The sequence below is a fragment of the Odontesthes bonariensis genome, chromosome 16 (assembly GCF_027942865.1).
Source record: "Odontesthes bonariensis isolate fOdoBon6 chromosome 16, fOdoBon6.hap1, whole genome shotgun sequence".
Classification (NCBI taxonomy): Eukaryota; Metazoa; Chordata; class Actinopteri; order Atheriniformes; family Atherinopsidae; genus Odontesthes; species Odontesthes bonariensis.
This window is the reverse complement of record NC_134521.1, coordinates 938,786-958,472: the sequence shown is the minus strand read 5'-3', so window position 1 is coordinate 958,472 and position 19,687 is coordinate 938,786. Positions and strand designations below refer to the sequence as shown.

The window sequence follows — 19,687 nt, the reverse complement described above, 5'->3', positions numbered from 1 at the left end:
GCACGTCCCGGACCACAGCGCAGCTCTCCCCGGCTTCACGACCGTACGGGCGGACAGGGACGTTTTACTGAGCGGTAAGAAGAAGGGAGGAGGGATTGCACTGTACGTGAATGAGAGGTGGTGTAACCCCGGACACGTTACCGTGAAGGAACGTCTCTGCACCCCGAACATTGAACTGTTAGCTGTGGGATTACGTCCGTTCTATTTGCCCCGTGAGTTCTCCTACGCCATTATTGTCACTGTTTACATCCCTCCATCAGCTGATGCCGAGGCTGCTAGTGACGTCATCCTCTCCTCTGTTTCCAAACTCCAAACGCAACATCCAAATGCATTTGTGAGTATAAATGGTGACTTTAATCATGCAAACCTGGACTCAACTCTGCCAACATTCTTCCAATATGTTGATTGCCCTACAAGAGACAATAAAACCCTGGACCTCCTGTATGCAAATACAAAGGATGCATACAGGGTCACCGCCCTCCCCCCCCTCGGCAGATCTGACCATAACCTGGTCCTCCTGGCACCAACGTATGTCCCCCTGGTTCAGAGGCAGCCTGTATGCACAAGGACTGTGAGGAAGTGGACTCATGAGGCTAATGATGCCCTACAGGACTGCTTCGAAACGACTGACTGGGACGTGCTTTGTGTGCCACATGGAGAGGACATCGATGGCATGACAGACTGCATCACGGACTACATCAAGTTCTGTGAACATAACACACTGCCGGAACGGACTGTACGTTTTTTCCCCAACAACAAACCCTGGATCACCAGTGACCTGAAAGTCCTCCTGAACAGGAAGAAGGAGGCCTTCAGGGCAGGAGACAAGGCCCAGATGAGGAGCATCCAGCACGACCTGAGGGACAAACTGCGGCAGTGCAAGGACTCCTACAGGAGGAAGCTGGAGGCCAAGCTCCAGCAGAACAACACCAGAGATGTGTGGTCGGGGATGAAAGACATAACCGGCTTCAAGGTGAAAGGCAGACAGACTGTGGGCACCCTGGAGAGGGCCAACGAGCTGAACACCGTCTTCAACAGGTTCAGCTCTCCACCCTCAGCTGTCTCCTCCACTTCACCCCCCCCCCCCCCCCCCCCACCACCACCACCACCACACATCCTGTGGACATCAACCCCCGACTGCTCTCAATGCCTTTGTCCTCCACTCCTCAACCCCCCCTGCTGAGTGCATTGGACTTTAACACCTCACCTCCGGACTGCTTTTACCCCACTGAGGCATCAACCTCCCTCCCCCGCCTGACTGTGAGTACTGGCCAGGTGAAGAGACAGCTGGAGAGACTCCACCTAGGCAAGGCTGCAGGACCTGATGGCATCAGCCCCAGAGTTCTGAGGACCTGTGCCAGCCAGCTGTCTGTGGTATTCCAGCACCTGTTTAACCTGAGCCTGCACCTAGAGAGGATCCCAGCACCTGTTTAACCTGAGCCTGTACCTCGAGAGGATCCCAGCACCTGTTTAACCTGAGCCTGTACCTAGAGAGGATCCCAGCACCTGTTTAACCTGAGCCTGTACCTAGAGAGGATCCCAGCACCCGTTTAACCTGAGCCTGTACCTAGAGAGGATCCCAGCACCCGTTTAACCTGAGCCTGTACCTAGAGAGGATCCCAGCACCTGTTTAACCTGAGCCTGTACCTCGAGAGGATCCCAGCACCCGTTTAACCTGAGCCTGTACCTAGAGAGGATCCCAGCACCTGTTTAACCTGAGCCTGTACCTAGAGAGGATCCCAGCACCTGTTTAACCTGAGCCTGTACCTAGAGAGGATCCCAGCACCTGTTTAACCTGAGCCTGTACCTAGAGAGGATCCCAGCACCTGTTTAACCTGAGCCTGCACCTAGAGAGGATCCCAGCACCCGTTTAACCTGAGCCTGTACCTAGAGAGGATCCCAGCACCTGTTTAACCTGAGCCTGTACCTAGAGAGGATCCCAGCACCCGTTTAACCTGAGCCTGTACCTAGAGAGGATCCCAGCACCTGTTTAACCTGAGCCTGTACCTAGAGAGGATCCCAGCACCTGTTTAACCTGAGCCTGTACCTAGAGAGGATCCCAGCACCCGTTTAACCTGAGCCTGTACCTAGAGAGGATCCCAGCACATGTTTAACCTGAGCCTGTACCTAGAGAGGATCCCAGCACCCGTTTAACCTGAGCCTGCACCTAGAGAGGATCCCAGCACCTGTTTAACCTGAGCCTGTACCTAGAGAGGATCCCAGCACCCGTTTAACCTGAGCCTGTACCTAGAGAGGATCCCAGCACCCGTTTAAACTGAGCCTGTACCTAGAGAGGATCCCAGCACCCGTTTAACCTGAGCCTGTACCTAGAGAGGATCCCAGCACCCGTTTAACCTGAGCCTGTACCTAGAGAGGATCCCAGCACCTGTTTAACCTGAGCCTGTACCTAGAGAGGATCCCAGCACCCGTTTAACCTGAGCCTGTACCTAGAGAGGATCCCAGCACCTGTTTAACCTGAGCCTGTACCTAGAGAGGATCCCAGCACCCGTTTAACCTGAGCCTGCACCTAGAGAGGATCCCAGCACCCGTTTAACCTGAGCCTGTACCTAGAGAGGATCCCAGCACCTGTTTAACCTGAGCCTGCACCTAGAGAGGATCCCAGCACCTGTTTAACCTGAGCCTGTACCTAGAGAGGATCCCAGCACCCGTTTAACCTGAGCCTGTACCCAGAGAGGATCCCAGCACATGTTTAACCTGAGCCTGTACCTAGAGAGGATCCCAGCACATGTTTAACCTGAGCCTGCACCTAGAGAGGATCCCAGCACATGTTTAACCTGAGCCTGTACCTAGAGAGGATCCCAGCACCCGTTTAACCTGAGCGTGCACCTAGAGAGGATCCCAGCACATGTTTAACCTGAGCGTGCACCTAGAGAGGATCCCAGCACATGTTTAACCTGAGCGTGCACCTAGAGAGGATCCCAGCACATGTTTAACCTGAGCGTGCACCTAGAGAGGATCCCAGCACATGTTTAACCTGAGCCTGTACCTAGAGAGGATCCCAGCACCCGTTTAACCTGAGCCTGTACCTAGAGAGGATCCCAGCACCTGTTTAACCTGAGCCTGCACCTAGAGAGGATCCCAGCACCTGTTTAACCTGAGCCTGTACCCAGAGAGGATCCCAGCACATGTTTAACCTGAGCCTGTACCTAGAGAGGATCCCAGCACCTGTTTAACCTGAGCCTGTACCTAGAGAGGATCCCAGCACCCGTTTAACCTGAGCCTGTACCTAGAGAGGATCCCAGCACCCGTTTAACCTGAGCCTGTACCTAGAGAGGATCCCAGCACCCGTTTAACCTGAGCCTGTACCTAGAGAGGATCCCAGCACCTGTTTAACCTGAGCCTGTACCTAGAGAGGATCCCAGCACCTGTTTAACCTGAGCCTGTACCTAGAGAGGATCCCAGCACCCGTTTAACCTGAGCCTGTACCTAGAGAGGATCCCAGCACCCGTTTAACCTGAGCCTGCACCTAGAGAGGATCCCAGCACCTGTTTAACCTGAGCCTGCACCTAGAGAGGATCCCAGCACCTGTTTAACCTGAGCCTGTACCTAGAGAGGATCCCAGCACCCGTTTAACCTGAGCCTGTACCTAGAGAGGATCCCAGCACCTGTTTAACCTGAGCCTGTACCTAGAGAGGATCCCAGCACCTGTTTAACCTGAGCCTGTACCTAGAGAGGATCCCAGCACCCGTTTAACCTGAGCCTGTACCTAGAGAGGATCCCAGCACCCGTTTAACCTGAGCCTGCACCTAGAGAGGATCCCAGCACCTGTTTAACCTGAGCCTGCACCTAGAGAGGATCCCAGCACCTGTTTAACCTGAGCCTGTACCTAGAGAGGATCCCAGCACCCGTTTAACCTGAGCCTGTACCTAGAGAGGATCCCAGCACCCGTTTAACCTGAGCCTGTACCTAGAGAGGATCCCAGCACCCGTTTAACCTGAGCCTGTACCTAGAGAGGATCCCAGCACCTGTTTAACCTGAGCCTGCACCTAGAGAGGATCCCAGCACCTGTTTAACCTGAGCCTGTACCTAGAGAGGATCCCAGCACCTGTTTAACCTGAGCCTGTACCTAGAGAGGATCCCAGCACCTGTTTAACCTGAGCCTGTACCTAGAGAGGATCCCAGCACCTGTTTAACCTGAGCCTGTACCTAGAGAGGATCCCAGCACCTGTTTAACCTGAGCCTGCACCTAGAGAGGATCCCAGCACCCGTTTAACCTGAGCCTGTACCTAGAGAGGATCCCAGCACCTGTTTAACCTGAGCCTGTACCTAGAGAGGATCCCAGCACCTGTTTAACCTGAGCCTGCACCTAGAGAGGATCCCAGCACCCGTTTAACCTGAGCCTGTACCTAGAGAGGATCCCAGCACCTGTTTAACCTGAGCCTGCACCTAGAGAGGATCCCAGCACCTGTTTAACCTGAGCCTGTACCTAGAGAGGATCCCAGCACTGTGGAAGACGTCCTGCGTGGTTCCTGTCCCGAAGAAGACGGCTCCTTCTGGACTCAATGATTACCGACCAGTAGCTCTCACATCTCATGTGATGAAGGTGCTGGAGAGACTGGTCTTGATGCATCTCAGACCGCAGGTGGCTTCTTCCCTTGACCCGCTACAGTTTGCCTCCCAGCCTCACCTGGGGGTGGATGATGCTGTTGTTTACCTGCTGCAGCGTGCTCACTCGTACCTGGATGGATCGGGTTGCACTCTGAGAATCACATTTTTTGATTTTTCGAGTGCATTCAGCACGATCCGGCCGGGTCTACTGAGTGACAAACTGCAGGTCATGGGGGTCGACACATCCATCATCTCCTGGATTGCCAGCTACCTGACAGACAGACCACAGTATGTCCGGCTGGGCGGTGTTCTGTCTGATGTGGTGGTTGGCAGTACAGGAGCTCCTCAGGGGACTGTGCTGTCTCCTTTCCTGTTTACCTTGTACACCACAGACTTTAAATACAACTCAGAGTCATGCCACTTGCAGAAGTATTCAGATGACTCTGCGGTTGTTGGGTGTATAAGGGATGGACAGGAGGGGGAGTACAGAGCGCTGGTAGAGGATTTTGTGGATTGGTCTGGCAGAAATCACCTGCTTCTGAATGTGGCAAAGACCAGAGAGATGGTCATTGACTTCAGAAGGAGGAGGACGGCTCCAAAGCCTCTGTGCGTTTTGGGAGAGGATGTTGCAGTGGTGGAGGACTACAAGTACCTGGGAGTGCACCTGGACAACGGACTGAACTGGAGGACCAACACCGATGCTGTCTACAAGAAGGGGATGAGCCGACTCTATTTTCTGAGGAAGCTGAGATCCTTCAACGTGTGCAGCAAGATGTTGGAGATGTTCTACCTGTCTGTTGTTGCCAGTGCACTCTTCTTCGCTGTGGTCTGCTGGGGGAACAGCATCAGAGCCGGTGACGCCAGCAGGCTTAAAAAACTTATTAAGAAGGCTGGTTCTGTCATCGGCTGCAAACTGGACTCATTTGAATCGGTGGTGGAGAGGAGGACACTGAACAAACTGTTATCCATCATGGATAACCCCACCCATCCTCTCCACCAGCTGCTGGTTGGACAGCGGAGCTCCTTTTCCAACAGGCTCATCCAGCTCCGCTGTCACAAGGACCGTTTCAGGAAACCCTTCCTACCAGCAGCCATCACCATATACAACACCTCCCCTCTGGCTGGAAGAGAACTTCAACCTCAATAGGCTTGAAGTCTCTTCTAAAAAAACAATGACAAAAAACAAAAAATACTGTAGATTTGTACATAGCGAATGTTTATTCACTATTTTTATTTATTTATTGTATTTTATTTTATATTTATTTTATTCTATGCTATATCTTTACTGTATGTTGCTGCAACAAAACAATTTCCCAAATTGGGATTAATAAAGTATTTATCTATCTATCTATCTAATACGATTATTTTAATCAATATTAGTATCACTAATGCCGTTTTCTCCAAATCATTTTTTTGTATTTTTCCAGTTTCAATAGCTCAGCCTATGGAGCACCTACTAACACCTAACTTTCTAGGGGGTAGAAAGAGAAGAGGTAAAGATAAGTAGGAATAGGATTCAAACCCTGGTTCGGGTAGGGGGTAATGAAAGTAGAGGGTGCCAGAGGTGGAGGCAGGATAAGACACACTAGCAGATTCAGCAGACAAACTCAGTCCTATAATTACTAACAATGCCAGCAGAAACAAAGCCATACAGGCCAACTCACCTAAAATGGCCGCCTGGTTTCATAAGGCTCACATGGGCCACACCCTCCACTTAAATAACCTGGATTTCTTCTTTGCTTCTTCCAAGAGTCTGTTTACCCTAAGTGCTGCCCCTGCTGGGCCCTCAGCTGCTATTGCTTCTTCTAATCCAAATCCACTGACTGGACTTTACTGCCTCATCTGACACTTCCTTCACTATTTTCCTCACACTCTGTCCACTTACACCCAGCTCCCTCAGCAATGAGACAACAGACTTTGCAACAAATCCTCTACATCCTACTTCCACTGGACAGATTCTAACCTTCCATCCTCGCTGCTCTGCTTCTGCCCCTAACTCCACATATCTAAGCTTTTTCCTTTCATATGCTTCCGCTACTAATTCCTCCCAAGGAACAGTCAGCTCTATGAAACAGACTCTCATTCTACTCCAAGACCACAAGACTATATCAGGCCTTAGATTTGTAGAGGCTATCTCCTGGGGAACAACAAGCTTATTTCCTAAATCTACCTGCATCTCCCAATCACAAGCATCCTCCAAGCTGCCGTGCCTCCTTATCGTCTTTTTCACTTTCTCCCCCTCTTGAACAAACTGAATTGCAACTCTCTGTACCTTAGACCTTCCTAAGTTTACCTGCCTTCGTTTATCTTCAATACCTGCAGCTAAGCTTCTTAATACTTGGTCATGTCGCCATGGATACCAGCCTTGTGACAGACTAACCTTACAGCCTGACAAAATATGCTTTAGAGTTGCAGTACCTGAACATAACAAACATAACGGGTCTCCATTTACCCAGAGTTTTAGGTTCTGTGGAGTTGGCAATACATCATATGTTGCCCCTGTCAAAAATCTAATACTCCTTTCCTCCATACTCCATAGTTCTTTCCAACTAAGGCTTTTTCTTCTCTACACCTTCCCAATTCAACCACCGTCCATGCTTAGCCTTTGCACCCCTTAACATTTCCTCCTGTCTACGAACCTGCTCAACAACTAGCTTTCTCTTCTCCTTGGGACCTGCTCTACTCCACACCGGTGTGCCTGGCTTTTCTGCTAAATGCAGAAACATATTTTAACAACATACATCTGTAAAAGTATAGAAAAATTCATTTGGAAATGAAAAGATTGAATTAAAGCTGGAAATATTTGCTAAAGCTTCTGCTAAAGTGTGGCTGCTCAGAGAGAGGAAGCAAATCCTTTAATATTTTCTTATTCTTTTTGGGATATTTCTGTCATTCCACACCATAGATTTCACTCCTCTGAAGAAAAAAGGGGACAAAACATTTATATACTGACAATTATGGAAACAGTTCACTTATTGTCTGATTCAGACTCACCAAAGTGGGGACAGCTGTCGACTACCCGACCAGAAGAATTGTTGACCAGTTGAAAACGTTCACGGTTGCTGCTCTCTCTTAAGGTTAATGAATGACCGTCACCCCAAGACCAGAGGTCCCAGTCTGAGTGGCCTTCATATCGAAAGTACAGCTTATATCTGCTGCCGAAATCTTCAGAGTATTCTCTGCTGCTGTTTCTGTACAGCGTACAAACATCCTCACCCCACTAGAAAAGAGTAAGAGAAATGAATGAATGATTCTATACAGAAGTGAAGCTCTCATTAGATAACACTTACCTGTCTTCCTCTGTCAAATATCCAGTCATACGGAGTTGAATTAGTAACTGAGCCGGAGTTCCCCATGATTCAGGCTCAGGACGATGAAATAACAGTCAGGTAGGATTAAAGATCCGTGTGTCCAGCGTCTGGTTGGCAGCTGTGGAACAACATCTGCAGATATGGAGCAGAAATGCTTCCTGGGTGTTTCTTTTTCACTAAAAAGAACAAATCTGCAAACTATTTCCGGGGAAAATAGGATATATGAACAGAAATTATAGAGAAAAATTGTTAAATAATTCAGAAAGGATTCATGTATATATTTATGAATATAAATTGAAATTAAAGTGGTCTACTTTTCTTTATACATATATTTTCATGTAATGTCATGCCATATAGAAATATATCACTGTTTATATTCACTAAATACTTATGTACATATTTTTCCACCTATTTTATCTTTATTTTTTTCTTACATATACATAGTTTTTATTCTACTTTTGTTTCTACTTTAGCCTCGTTCTATGTCTATTTTTGTACTTGTTGCACTAAGAGAGCGAGGTGTAACCGGAGCAGAAATGCTTCCTGAGCTCCAGGCTGTGAGTGAAACAGAAAGTTCACTCGTAGGTCACGTCTAACACCAGCGGAAACCAGGCCTGAGCCGACGCTTTGTTTCAGAGAGCTGGAGCGCCATCGGCTTGGGTTCAGATTTATTTTCACACCATGTTTCCTCTCAGAGGAAAGAGAACTTTTAGTTCCGCGTCTTTAAGGATGTAAACTGCTCATTCTGAGACCCTGAGAACAGCTCTGCTCATTTAACATGATTCTACTGTAAAAACACATTTCTGATCATCCTGTGCTGTAACATACCCTGGAACAAATGCCCCTCCAAAAATAAGTTAAAGAAAACAACAAATAAAATACGTTTTTGCTTGAAATAAGCAAAAAAATCTGCCAATGGAACTAGTGAAAATCGGCTTGTCCAGATTTCTTGAAATAAAATGTGATATTTAGGACTTTTGAGATAAAAGTGATCTTGAAATTAGCTTGAAAACCTCTTCAAATGTAAAAAAAGCTTGTTTCATATGATATGTGACTCAAAACAATTTGTTTTCAAGACTTTTTCATTTAACAAGATATTCCAGATGTATTGTATTAAAACAAGTCCCTATATCTGGCTGAAATGGTGCTTGTTAGGCAGTTGTGTCTCATATTAAGTGTAATGAGATATTTGGACTAGAAATGAGACAAATATACTTGGTAAGACTTTGATTTTTTCCAGTGTTGTTTAAGGTAAAACAGCAGAAGTTTGTGCTCCTCTGAACTCTGTGAACTCTGAACTCTCTGAAGTGAAGTTCACAGTGCGAACATATCAGAGACTGAAAAGTTAGACTGAAGCTTACCTGGTCGAGGCTCCTCTGTAGCTGCTGCATGAACTCCAGGCTTTAAGGACCCACCGGACCTCCTTATGGGGCATCATCCAATCAGAGCAGAGTACAGTGGTGACGTCAGAACAAATGTGCCGACTCATTTCCTGATCTTTTCCTTCCGATATGTTAATGATAACATGAGAGGGAGGATTGTTTGGTAGCTCTCAGAGGCAGCAGAAGTTTCAACAGATTCTTATAAATCACACGGTGCCTGCTCTCCGTTTCCAGGAAGTCACGTGACTTCCCTCCTCCCTTAGCAACCTGGTATCCACGTAAACACCGAATGATGTATTCATGTGTGAAGTCACAGCCAAGGAGCTGAATGTTTCCTTCCAAACGGTGTTATCCCAAACAAAAGGTGTTTTATCTCATTTCATCTGAGACACTGAAGCCAAACAGGCTCAATAACACAAACTCATAATGAAGTTATCAGCATTTAAAGCAGCCTATAACGGGAAAAGGACGATTTCAGTGATGAGCCATACAAACGGTTATAGAGAGAAAAAGCTTTGAGTTTAAAACATGAGCTTTTAATGGGACATTTTGTCCTTAATGACTAAAGATGGCCGAACATTTCCAATCTGAAGCTGCACCGACGGCAGTGTGTTGGCTAATCTGTGGCTCCAACGCCGGTTTTTAAGGAGTCCCCCAACATCTGTTACTTAGGAAAAGAACTACATTTTTGTGTTTTTTTTTTACATAAATAACAACAGTGAGATCAAGTAATGAAACTGGCATTTAAAGGTTAAAATCCTCACAGTTTTTGCATGTTTTGGTGGTTTTCAGCAGAGCTGAATATTAATCTGTCAAGTTTTTAATCGCAGATTTTTGGAAGTGGACAATTTAAAGTCCTTTTTAGTGACTTCAGAGGTTAGTAAATCAAACTGATGCTTGAGGTTTAAAAAGGCTTTAAAATGAGTTAGGAGCCTTTTTTCCTTCGTGGGTCAGAAAAACACTCACGTGCAGCTGTGAATATTCCTAAAGCTTTATCTGAGTTTCATCCTTCGTTTTTTCCTCTGCTGCCTCAGAGTTAGCGAACAATCCTCCCTCTCATGTTATCTTTAACAGATCAGAAGGAAAAGATAAGGAAACGAGTTGTTTAAAGTTCATTTCGATCATCAGAAGGAAAGTGAAACACACAGCAGGGGCGAGGCTAGGGTATTTTTAGTGGTGCCAAGGCCCCACCGTGAGATAGCTTTTTTTTGCTCAAGGATGCATTATTTTAGTGACCATTTTTCTAGCATTTGTTTTTGTTGTAACTCTTTACTCCCAAAATAAATGTTGAGTTATCTTCAATATTTGTCTCAGCTCTCTGTTATCTACGGTGGCCGACACGTGCAAACGCGTTGTAAACGGCGAAACAAATCCAACAGTAAAACGCTGCAAGAGAAAAATGCGGCAATCACAAAAACGATCGGAGCACACGCGCTGCAAACCCCAAAACACATGCAAGAGAGAAACGCTGCAAACCCCAAAACACATGCAAGAGAGAAACGCTGCAAACATCAAAACACATGCAAGAGAGAAACGCTGCAAACATCAAAACACATGCAAGAGAGAAACGCTGCAAACCCCAAAACACATGCAAGAGAGAAACGCTGCAAACATCAAAACACATGCAAGAGAGAAACGCTGCAAACCCCAAAACACATGCAAGAGAGAAACGCTGCAAACCCCAAAACACATGCAAGAGAGAAACGCTGCAAACATCAAAACACATGCAAGAGAGAAACGCTGCAAACATCAAAACACATGCAAGAGAGAAACGCTGCAAACCCCAAAACACATGCAAGAGAGAAACGCTGCAAACATCAAAACACATGCAAGAGAGAAACGCTGCAAACCCCAAAACACACGCAAGACAGAAACGCTGCAAACATCAAAACACATGCAAGAGAGAAACGCTGCAAACATAAAAACACATGCAAGAGAGAAACGCTGCAAACCCCAAAACACATGCAAGAGAGAAACGCTGCAAACATCAAAACACATGCAAGAGAGAAACGCTGCAAACCCCAAAACACATGCAAGAGAGAAACGCTGCAAACCCCAAAACACATGCAAGAGAGAAACGCTGCAAACATCAAAACACATGCAAGAGAGAAACGCTGCAAACATCAAAACACATGCAAGAGAGAAACGCTGCAAACCCCAAAACACATGCAAGAGAGAAACGCTGCAAACATCAAAACACATGCAAGAGAGAAACGCTGCAAACCCCAAAACACACGCAAGAGAGAAACGCTGCAAACATCAAAACACACGCAAGACAGAAACGCTGCAAACATCAAAACACATGCAAGAGAGAAACGCTGCAAACATAAAAACACATGCAAGAGAGAAACGCTGCAAACCCCAAAACACACGCAAGACAGAAACGCTGCAAACATCAAAACACAACGGAAGTTCGCCAGGCCACTAGGCGGTCTCGACCTGTGGGATAGGGGATCGACTATTATTATATATTATATATATATTAATGAAAGAGAAGAAAGTCAAAAGGTACGTTGTCATTTATGTCTTTTTTAAACACTTGGCCGTAATCTTTTACTTTATTATAGAAGAGCAGCGGAGTTATGTCGCTATAATAAGGTAAATGATTAGGGCCAAGTGTTTAAAAAAGACATAAATGACAACGTACCTTTTGACTTTCTTCTCTTTCATCAATATGGTAGGTCGAGACACCCTTGTGGCCTGGCGAATTTCCGTTGTGTTTTGATGTTTGCAGCGTTTCTCTCTTGCATGTGTTTTGGGGTTTGCAGCGCGTGTGCTCCGGTCGTTTTTGTGATTGCCGCATTTTAATCTTGCAGCGTTTTACTGTTGGATTTGTTTCGCCGTTTGCAGCGCGTTTGCAGCGCGTTTGCACGTGTCGGCCACCGTAGTTATCTCTGTCAAGCCCACAGTCTTTTGAAATGAAGAGGTCAAAATTGAATGTTGTAGGGGAAAACACTACTCAAAGCAAAACTAACACGGCTCCAAAATTTATAAATGTACTAGTTCGCCTCAATTAGTGAGAAATGATGTGCCTCTGTGAGCACTGGGGGCTGGGCCCCCCTAAAGACCAGGGGCCTCATGTACAAAGACTTGCATGGATTTCCTACTGAAACATGGCGTACGGCCAAACCCAAATGCCCTCCAACGTCGGATGTACGAATGTGTTTGCGCACGCATGTATCCAAGCACATTTCGTTTGTACATCCCAATCAACGTGGAATTGAGCGCACGTCGGAGCACCCGACTCCTCCCTGTCCACGCCCCTACTTAAATACGCAAATCATATTTAAATGAGCCCTGCACCTGCGATTACCCTCTCTGCACATCAGAAAACAAAGAAAAGAAGCATGAGTAAGACGGGAAACAAGAAAAACTATACTGAAAGTGGATTGGAAGTACTACTGTCCGAAGTGGAGGCGCGCAAAAATGTACTCTTTGGCATGCTGTCATCCGGCATCAGCAGCAAACGGAAGAGGAGTGGGTGGGAGAGCGTGTGCCAGGCGGTGAATGCTGTGGGGTCTGAGAGCCGCACACCTGCAGAGATCAAAAAGAAGTGGTCCGACATAAAGGTGGATGTTAAGAGGAGACTGGCTACCCACCGCCGAAGTGTGGCCAAAACAGGTGGAGGGCCAGGAGTGGAGGTGCCCACCGTGTTCGAACAGCGCGTCGCCGCGATTATGGGTGACACTGCAGTCTCAGGGGTGGTCGGAGCACGTGTGGGTGACTCCGATAACCCCCAAGGTAAATACCTGTGTATTTCAGTAACTTTACAAAAAAATGTATTTATACAGTAGCCTGTCCAGGTTCATCTGTAAATGCTGCATGTGGTTGGAAATCTGTTAAATTCAAGCATTCCCTCATATCAAAGACTTGAACTCATGTTTGATTACTCAATTTATTTTTTGGAACAGGAGAGGACACGGAGTTGCAGCCATGTGCCACAGGCTCCAGTGGCTCATCTGACGTGCCCAGCGTCTCCGTCGCCAGTACAGCGCTACCACCAGCTGCTGCCGTCCTCCCGACTGGTCGCGTCCTCACCCGTGCTGTCCTTGAATCACAAAAGGAGATTGTGAGGGCAATAGGCGGCATAAATGATCTTTTAGATCGACTTATTGGCGTCCTCACAGACATGGGGGAATCAATAAAATCATTGGCGAAGTAGTGAATTTTGCGTTCTTGCCTCTTTTACATAGTTGCAATCAAATGTTGCCGGGCCCGAATGGCCTCCTGGGTAGGACACACATTAATGGGCCCGTCTTCTGGTTCGTCTGGTGGGGGGATATGCTGCTCTGGCAGTGGTATGGCGTGCCGGTGTGCCACATTGTGGAGGACACCGCACGCCATCACAATGCGGCACACCTTCTCAGGACTGTAAAGCAGCATACCCCCAGTCCTGTTGTGGCAACGCCACCGTCCCTTCAGCAGACCAATGGCCCTCTCAACGACCGACCGACTGCGGGAATGGAGGTCATTGTACCTCCGCTCTTGGTCGGTCTGAGGATTGGTGAGAGGGGTCATCAGCCAGCTTTTGAGTGGATACCCACGGTCACCTGGGGTCAATTGAAAGTAGACAAAGTTGACTGAATATACAGATTCCATTCGTTATTCTACTTGCATATGGATCACATACTATTTTTGCGCATAAGTGCGCCGGGGAAAAGGTGAGACTGCTTTTACGCACAGGGTTATTAACATAAGTGCTGTGCACAGACTTTGCACTGTGACACAGATGATCAGGAGTCACGATCTTGCGCTGTAGTTTAACCACACACACCAAAAAAATTTAACTTTAACCAACGATTAGTACTGATGCTGTGAGAAATTGGAGGCGCACATGCTCAATGCACGTCACGGGGAATAATAGTCAGACAAAATTTACAGGAATAAAGGTACTTACCAAGAAGCCACCCTGCGCGCACAGTGCCACCTTGTAGTCTGTCCCCAACGATGCTGTTACTCAAAATGTATGAGTCGTGCGTTGAACCAGGCCACCTCGCCACAATGTTTGTCAATTGCATTTGCGCATCACATATGATTTGTACATTTATTGAATGATATTGCTTCCTGTTTACGTAGACAAATTCATCGTGCGATGGCGCTTTCATAGCAACGTGTGTGCAGTCGATAGCTCCGATTACATTTGGAAAACCGGCTCTCGCTGCAAATTGCGCTTTAATGTTGGCCTGTTCAATTTAATATACCTGGCTGATATACGGATGATTCCGTCCCACACGGCTGGCATGGCTCGGCTCAGGGTTGACTGGCACAGTCCCGATCGGTCGGCCAGCTCCCTCTGGAATGCCCCGGTTGCCAGAAACCCCAAGGTGGTCATCACCTGTATGGGCACAGGCAGTGCATGGCTCCTTGCTGTGTTGCGCTCCAACTCCGGCCGGAGCTCTGCGCACAGTTCTAGGAGGATTTCCCTCGGGAACCTGAAACGGCTGATGAGCCAGTTGTCCTCATGTGCCAGCAGGTCCTCTCTGTCTTTAAAGACACGCTCTCTCCTTATTGCACCATTTGCCAGGTCTTCGAATAATGCCAAAGCAGCCATTGTTTTTTATGGTATGCATTGCAGCACTTTGCGCTGCTTTTATATCGACTCGTCATTGCAGACACATGGGTGTGTTAATTGTTAATCAGTGTTAATTGTTCATGTTTCTCAGATGTGCACATCACTCAGTCTGAGGACTAATTGTGTTCACATTTATTTATTATAACAGTTTCCCAACATCACCCTAGGTGTCGCCAAAGGATCAACAGCTGCAGAAACGTGCGCACGCCCGCCCTGAAGCTGCCGTGAGACACCGCACATTTCCAAGGTCTTTTCGTTCTTGATGCATCTGATCGTTGACGTGAAAAGGTGCGTACGCCACTATTTTGTGCGTACGCACGCTTTGTACATGAGGCTCCTGATCCTAAAATCGCCCCATAACACACACATACATGCAAAAAGATATGGTGCCAACCTTGGTGGGTTAAAAAGCAGATAACTCTGATCTTAATACAGAACTAAAAGTTTCTCTTTCCTCTGAGAGGAAACATGGTGTGAAAATGAATCGGAACCCAAGCTGATGGCGCTTAAAGCAGCTCTGACGAGGCTCTGCTTAGTGTTGTCTAATTTGTTAACAAATAAATAAATAGAAACAGCATTATTTAGACTGCGTTCAGTCGGTCCGAACTGTGATATTACTGTCATCATCATTCAGCCTCACACTCGTACCACGAGTCCCATCAAGCTGAGAAGAAGTCGGAGGTGGGAAAACATCGTAGGATACGCACTGATCTGACCCTGTGACCCTTGACCTGCTGGCAGATGCGCACCTTGTCAACAGGCAACTGCTTGGAGCCCCGAGCCACTAGGGGGCCCCCGAGAGCTGAGGTGCATTCAATCAAAGATTGTCTAGTTACTTTATAAACTGTCTCAAACAGTGGCGAACGTTCGTGGTGAACATGTTTTCTTCGAACAGTTAAATTTAAATGATTTAGTCAAAGATTGTCTAGTTAACATGCCATTCTACAATTCCATAATTGCATTGTTGACTTCGTCAAACTCACGTCGAGTTCCACTGTAGGCTATGTTCAGAGAACTAGCCCCTCAGAGTGTTTGCGATCGTTGGCAACGTTCGCCGGAAATTCAAGGCTAGTGGAAAATAATAACCATACTTATGAAATCGATATCATGAACAGCTTTACTTGACACAAAGAATCTTTAAGTGAACACAATTATTATTGGATGGCCAGCTACACCCGGTGGATAAATAGCAACAGGCGAATATCAAGTGCCAACGTAGATAACCTATCAAGGATCATAGAGCACTACGCGACTGCATGTCAAAATTCCGATTGGATTCGATGTTGATTGATTGACATTGGCTTTGGCTTTGCTTTGATTTTTTTGCTTGGGGCCCCCACAGACTCTAGAATCGCCACTGCCTGCTGGATGCGTTTCAGTGACACTTCAGCTTTTAGTGTCCTGGGGTCGGGAGGATACTTTTAGGGTTGTGTTCCACATAGATGCACGAGCCGTGACGCTAACCTGAGCCTAACCGCAGAGTTTAACCTGAAACGCTCCTGAGTCTGAGCTGCCTCAGCATGGAAAACCAGCAGGCCCACTTTCTCTCACAGGTTGTCGGTTAGAGTTTTACCATCAGCTGACCTGGAACGTGGCTCATGGGACTGCTTTGCTCTAACAGCTGCTTTATGGTGAGTGTGTGTTGTTAAATGTTGGCGTGGCTGAGGACGGTTATGTCATTGGGTTCTCAAAGCAGCACCAGGGCAAAGTTTCCTGCTGGAGACCTTTGGCTGGTGTTCATCGTGTTGGGAGGAGGTGTGAATGTTAGAGCAACTGTTCAGTGTTTAACCTGCTGGGAGACATTAAAAATATGTTAACTTTGACAGCGTCTGTTTGAATGAGGTCAGATCAAATGGAAGACTGATCCAAATTTATGTCTACAAAAATTAAGAAAAAGTTTGGTGGCGAGACAGCGATCCAGTTTCAATTCAGTTCTGTTTATAAAGTCCAAAATTATTACAAATGTCATCTCAAGACTTCAAAGATAAAGTCCAATTCAAGCCAATCCAATTCATTGTAACTGAATCATAATCCAATTAATTGAATTCCAAATTAGTCCAATTCATACAGAACCAATGAAAGAAATATAAAGTGTTCAGCTAAGGAAACCAACAGATTCACTGAAACTTCTCTCTGATCCAATCCCCCGTCCTGAGCTGCACGAGGCGACTGTGGAGAGAAAAAAACTCCCTTTGAACAGGAAGAAACCATCAGAACCAGAACCAGGAAGAAACCATCAGAACCAGAACCAGGAAGTAACCTCCATCAGAACCAGAACCAGGAACCATCTGCCTGGACCAGCTGGAAAAAAACCCATTTTTTTCCCTCTGCTTGGTCTAAAAAAGTAACCGTTACTGACTGCCACAATTTTTTTTCTTGATTTCTTTTAGTGTTTCTTAAAGCCAGAAAGTTGCCGTTTGAAATTACTTTAGTTTTGTTTTATGTCTGTGATCTGCTTTTTTCTACAAAATGAAACAACTGAAGGAACATCCTCTGAGGCCGGTGATTCCATCATTTTTGCCAGGGGTTGTAAGCTTTGTAAGCCTTTATTTCCCCTTCTGTGTCCACCCTACCAGCTCATCTCCATCAGTGAGCGCACCTGGTGTCCAGCATTAAAATGTGAATGGCATGCAAAATGTCCAGCACACAAAACAATCTTCAAGGTCACAGGTGCTTTAAAATAAATCCTATATAAAAACACAATAAAAAGCATCGATCTACTGAAACTCAAAGAAAGGAAAGGTTAACAAACCCAACACTTAATGTTTGATTAAAACATCTGTCCTGAGATGTATGGTGCAGTTCTTCTATTTGACCTCCGGATAGCGACACTGAGCTGAAATGTGTCCAGTTGTTTATTTATTTATAGGTGGAAAATCTGTTAACACGTTAAAGTGGAGTCCTGCTTCAGAAAGCTGAATCTGCTTTCATTGTAAACAAAAGCTGCTGCTTGTGGAATCATTGAAAGATCAAAATTCAATAAAGGTTAGAAAATACTAATTTATATCTTTAGTTGAAACCTAAAAGACTGAAGCGTACTTTGTATGAGCTTCAATTTTCTGTTACTCAGGGTGGTGCTGAGGGAGGGGCGGGGTTATCAGTAAAGCTTTAGATTTTAGGAGTAAAAGCAAATAAAGTATTACATTTATATGCAGAACCCCATACGGTGCTGAAGGGGGTTCTAGTTGCATTTTACAGCAAGCAAACAGTTGGAAGTTTTGCTCCTTCAGGAGATGTTTGTGGCTCTTAAAAGAGCCGTTGGGTTGGTGGTGGTGGGGGGGGTCTAAGCCCTCTCCCCGCGGATGCGGCGGGCCAGCTGGATGTCTTTGGGCATGATGGTGACCCTCTTGGCGTGGATGGCGCACAGGTTGGTGTCCTCGAACAGGCCCACCAGGTAGGCCTCGCTGGCCTCCTGCAGAGCCATGACGGCGGAGCTCTGGAAGCGCAGGTCGGTCTTGAAGTCCTGAGCGATCTCCCGGACCAGCCGCTGGAAGGGCAGCTTGCGGATCAGCAGCTCAGTGGACTTCTGGTAGCGGCGGATCTCCCGCAGAGCCACGGTGCCGGGCCTGTAGCGGTGGGGCTTCTTCACTCCGCCGGTGGCCGGGGCGCTCTTCCGGGCGGCCTTGGTGGCCAGCTGCTTCCTGGGAGCTTTTCCTCCGGTGGACTTACGGGCGGTCTGCTTGGTTCTGGCCATTGTTGTTCCGTCTGAAGCTACAGCTGAAAGGAGAATGAAGCCTGAGCGCGAGCAGCGGCCTTTTAAGGAGGCTGCCGGAGCGAGCTCAGCCCTGATTGGTCCAGATCAGGAGCAGCGTCCACTGGAGCTGTGCTGCTATTGGTTGGATTTCAAATTTCAAACAAAGGCGCCAAGAAGAGCCCAACCAACGGCTGCCGGCAAAGGGAAAGATAAGTAAACCTCTGAGCTACCTTTGAGCTGCAGTTAAGATCTGAAACTACTTTATCATTAAAGTTCTTTATCAATCAAACAATCAAACTTTATTTATATAGCCCTTTACAATAGCCAACTGGTACTCAAAGTGCTTTACAACAGGATAAAAACAACAATACATAAAACAAAACATAAAACACGATTCAGAAATGGTAAAAGTGGTAAAAGTGCTGCAGGGCATTAAAAGTACGGAAGAGTATTAGGGCCAGGCATAGGAAAAAATAATAATATTTTGCCTGTCAAGATTAAATAATCAGAGTTGGAACGCCAGATAAAAAGGTCTTAAGCTTTGATTTAAAAAGGCCGAGATCAGTGATGGTGCGGATTTATTCTCCTCAGTTTATGTTGTTTTTGTGTAGATCCACCGAGTCTGTGTCCTGCAGCCTTTATATAAACTAAATGTACAGTTCGATTTATAAGACAAAGACTGTTGATATCTGTCTGGTAAAATATAAATAATTTATCATTCAGACGGAGCAGTCAGCACAGATTTTATACAGCAGCTCTGGTTAAATACGAGACTCAGTAATATGCTGCATATGATACATAAATATCCTCTGATTAAACTCAGAATATAAACGGTCAAATAAAAATGTCTGAACAGCAAAACACACCTTAATGAGCCGGTAACTTCATCACACTGAAACCTGGTTTCAAACCCCTCTGTTCTGATTTAAATCAGGTCCGTATTAATCCCACCTTAAATAAAACCATGAAATATTAGTGTAACCTGGATTTAAAGTCTGATCACCTGCAGAATAATAATCCAGATAATCAGCCCAGCTTTGGTGAGTGTGCAGTCATCAACTGTAATCAATATGCTGTAAACTGTTTTTATCAGCCCTGGATGTTTGAGCTGGGAAACGTCCTGTAGGAATGTTAAGAGCTTTTATTTTGTAGGCAACAG

General features: G+C 46.3%; 2 protein-coding genes across 2 annotated transcripts in view; both read right to left on the bottom strand.

Annotated features, from left to right (window-relative positions):
- LOC142401780 (uncharacterized) overlaps nt 1-19,687 on the bottom strand; it is a 337,909-nt gene that overhangs the window by 15,543 nt on the left and 302,679 nt on the right. Inside the window, exons 2-3 of the mRNA XM_075487244.1 lie at nt 7,860-8,012; nt 7,564-7,789 (exon numbers count right to left, since the gene is read on the bottom strand). Of these exons, the coding sequence (XP_075343359.1) occupies nt 7,564-7,789; nt 7,860-7,925 (292 nt within the window). The 5' untranslated portion in view covers nt 7,926-8,012. The remainder of the gene's footprint in view (nt 1-7,563; nt 7,790-7,859; nt 8,013-19,687) is intronic.
- LOC142401604 (histone H3) lies at nt 18,101-18,558 on the bottom strand. Its single transcript, XM_075487071.1, has one exon. The coding sequence runs from the start codon at nt 18,526-18,528 to the stop codon at nt 18,118-18,120; it is 411 nt and encodes a 136-aa protein (XP_075343186.1). The 5' UTR covers nt 18,529-18,558; the 3' UTR covers nt 18,101-18,117.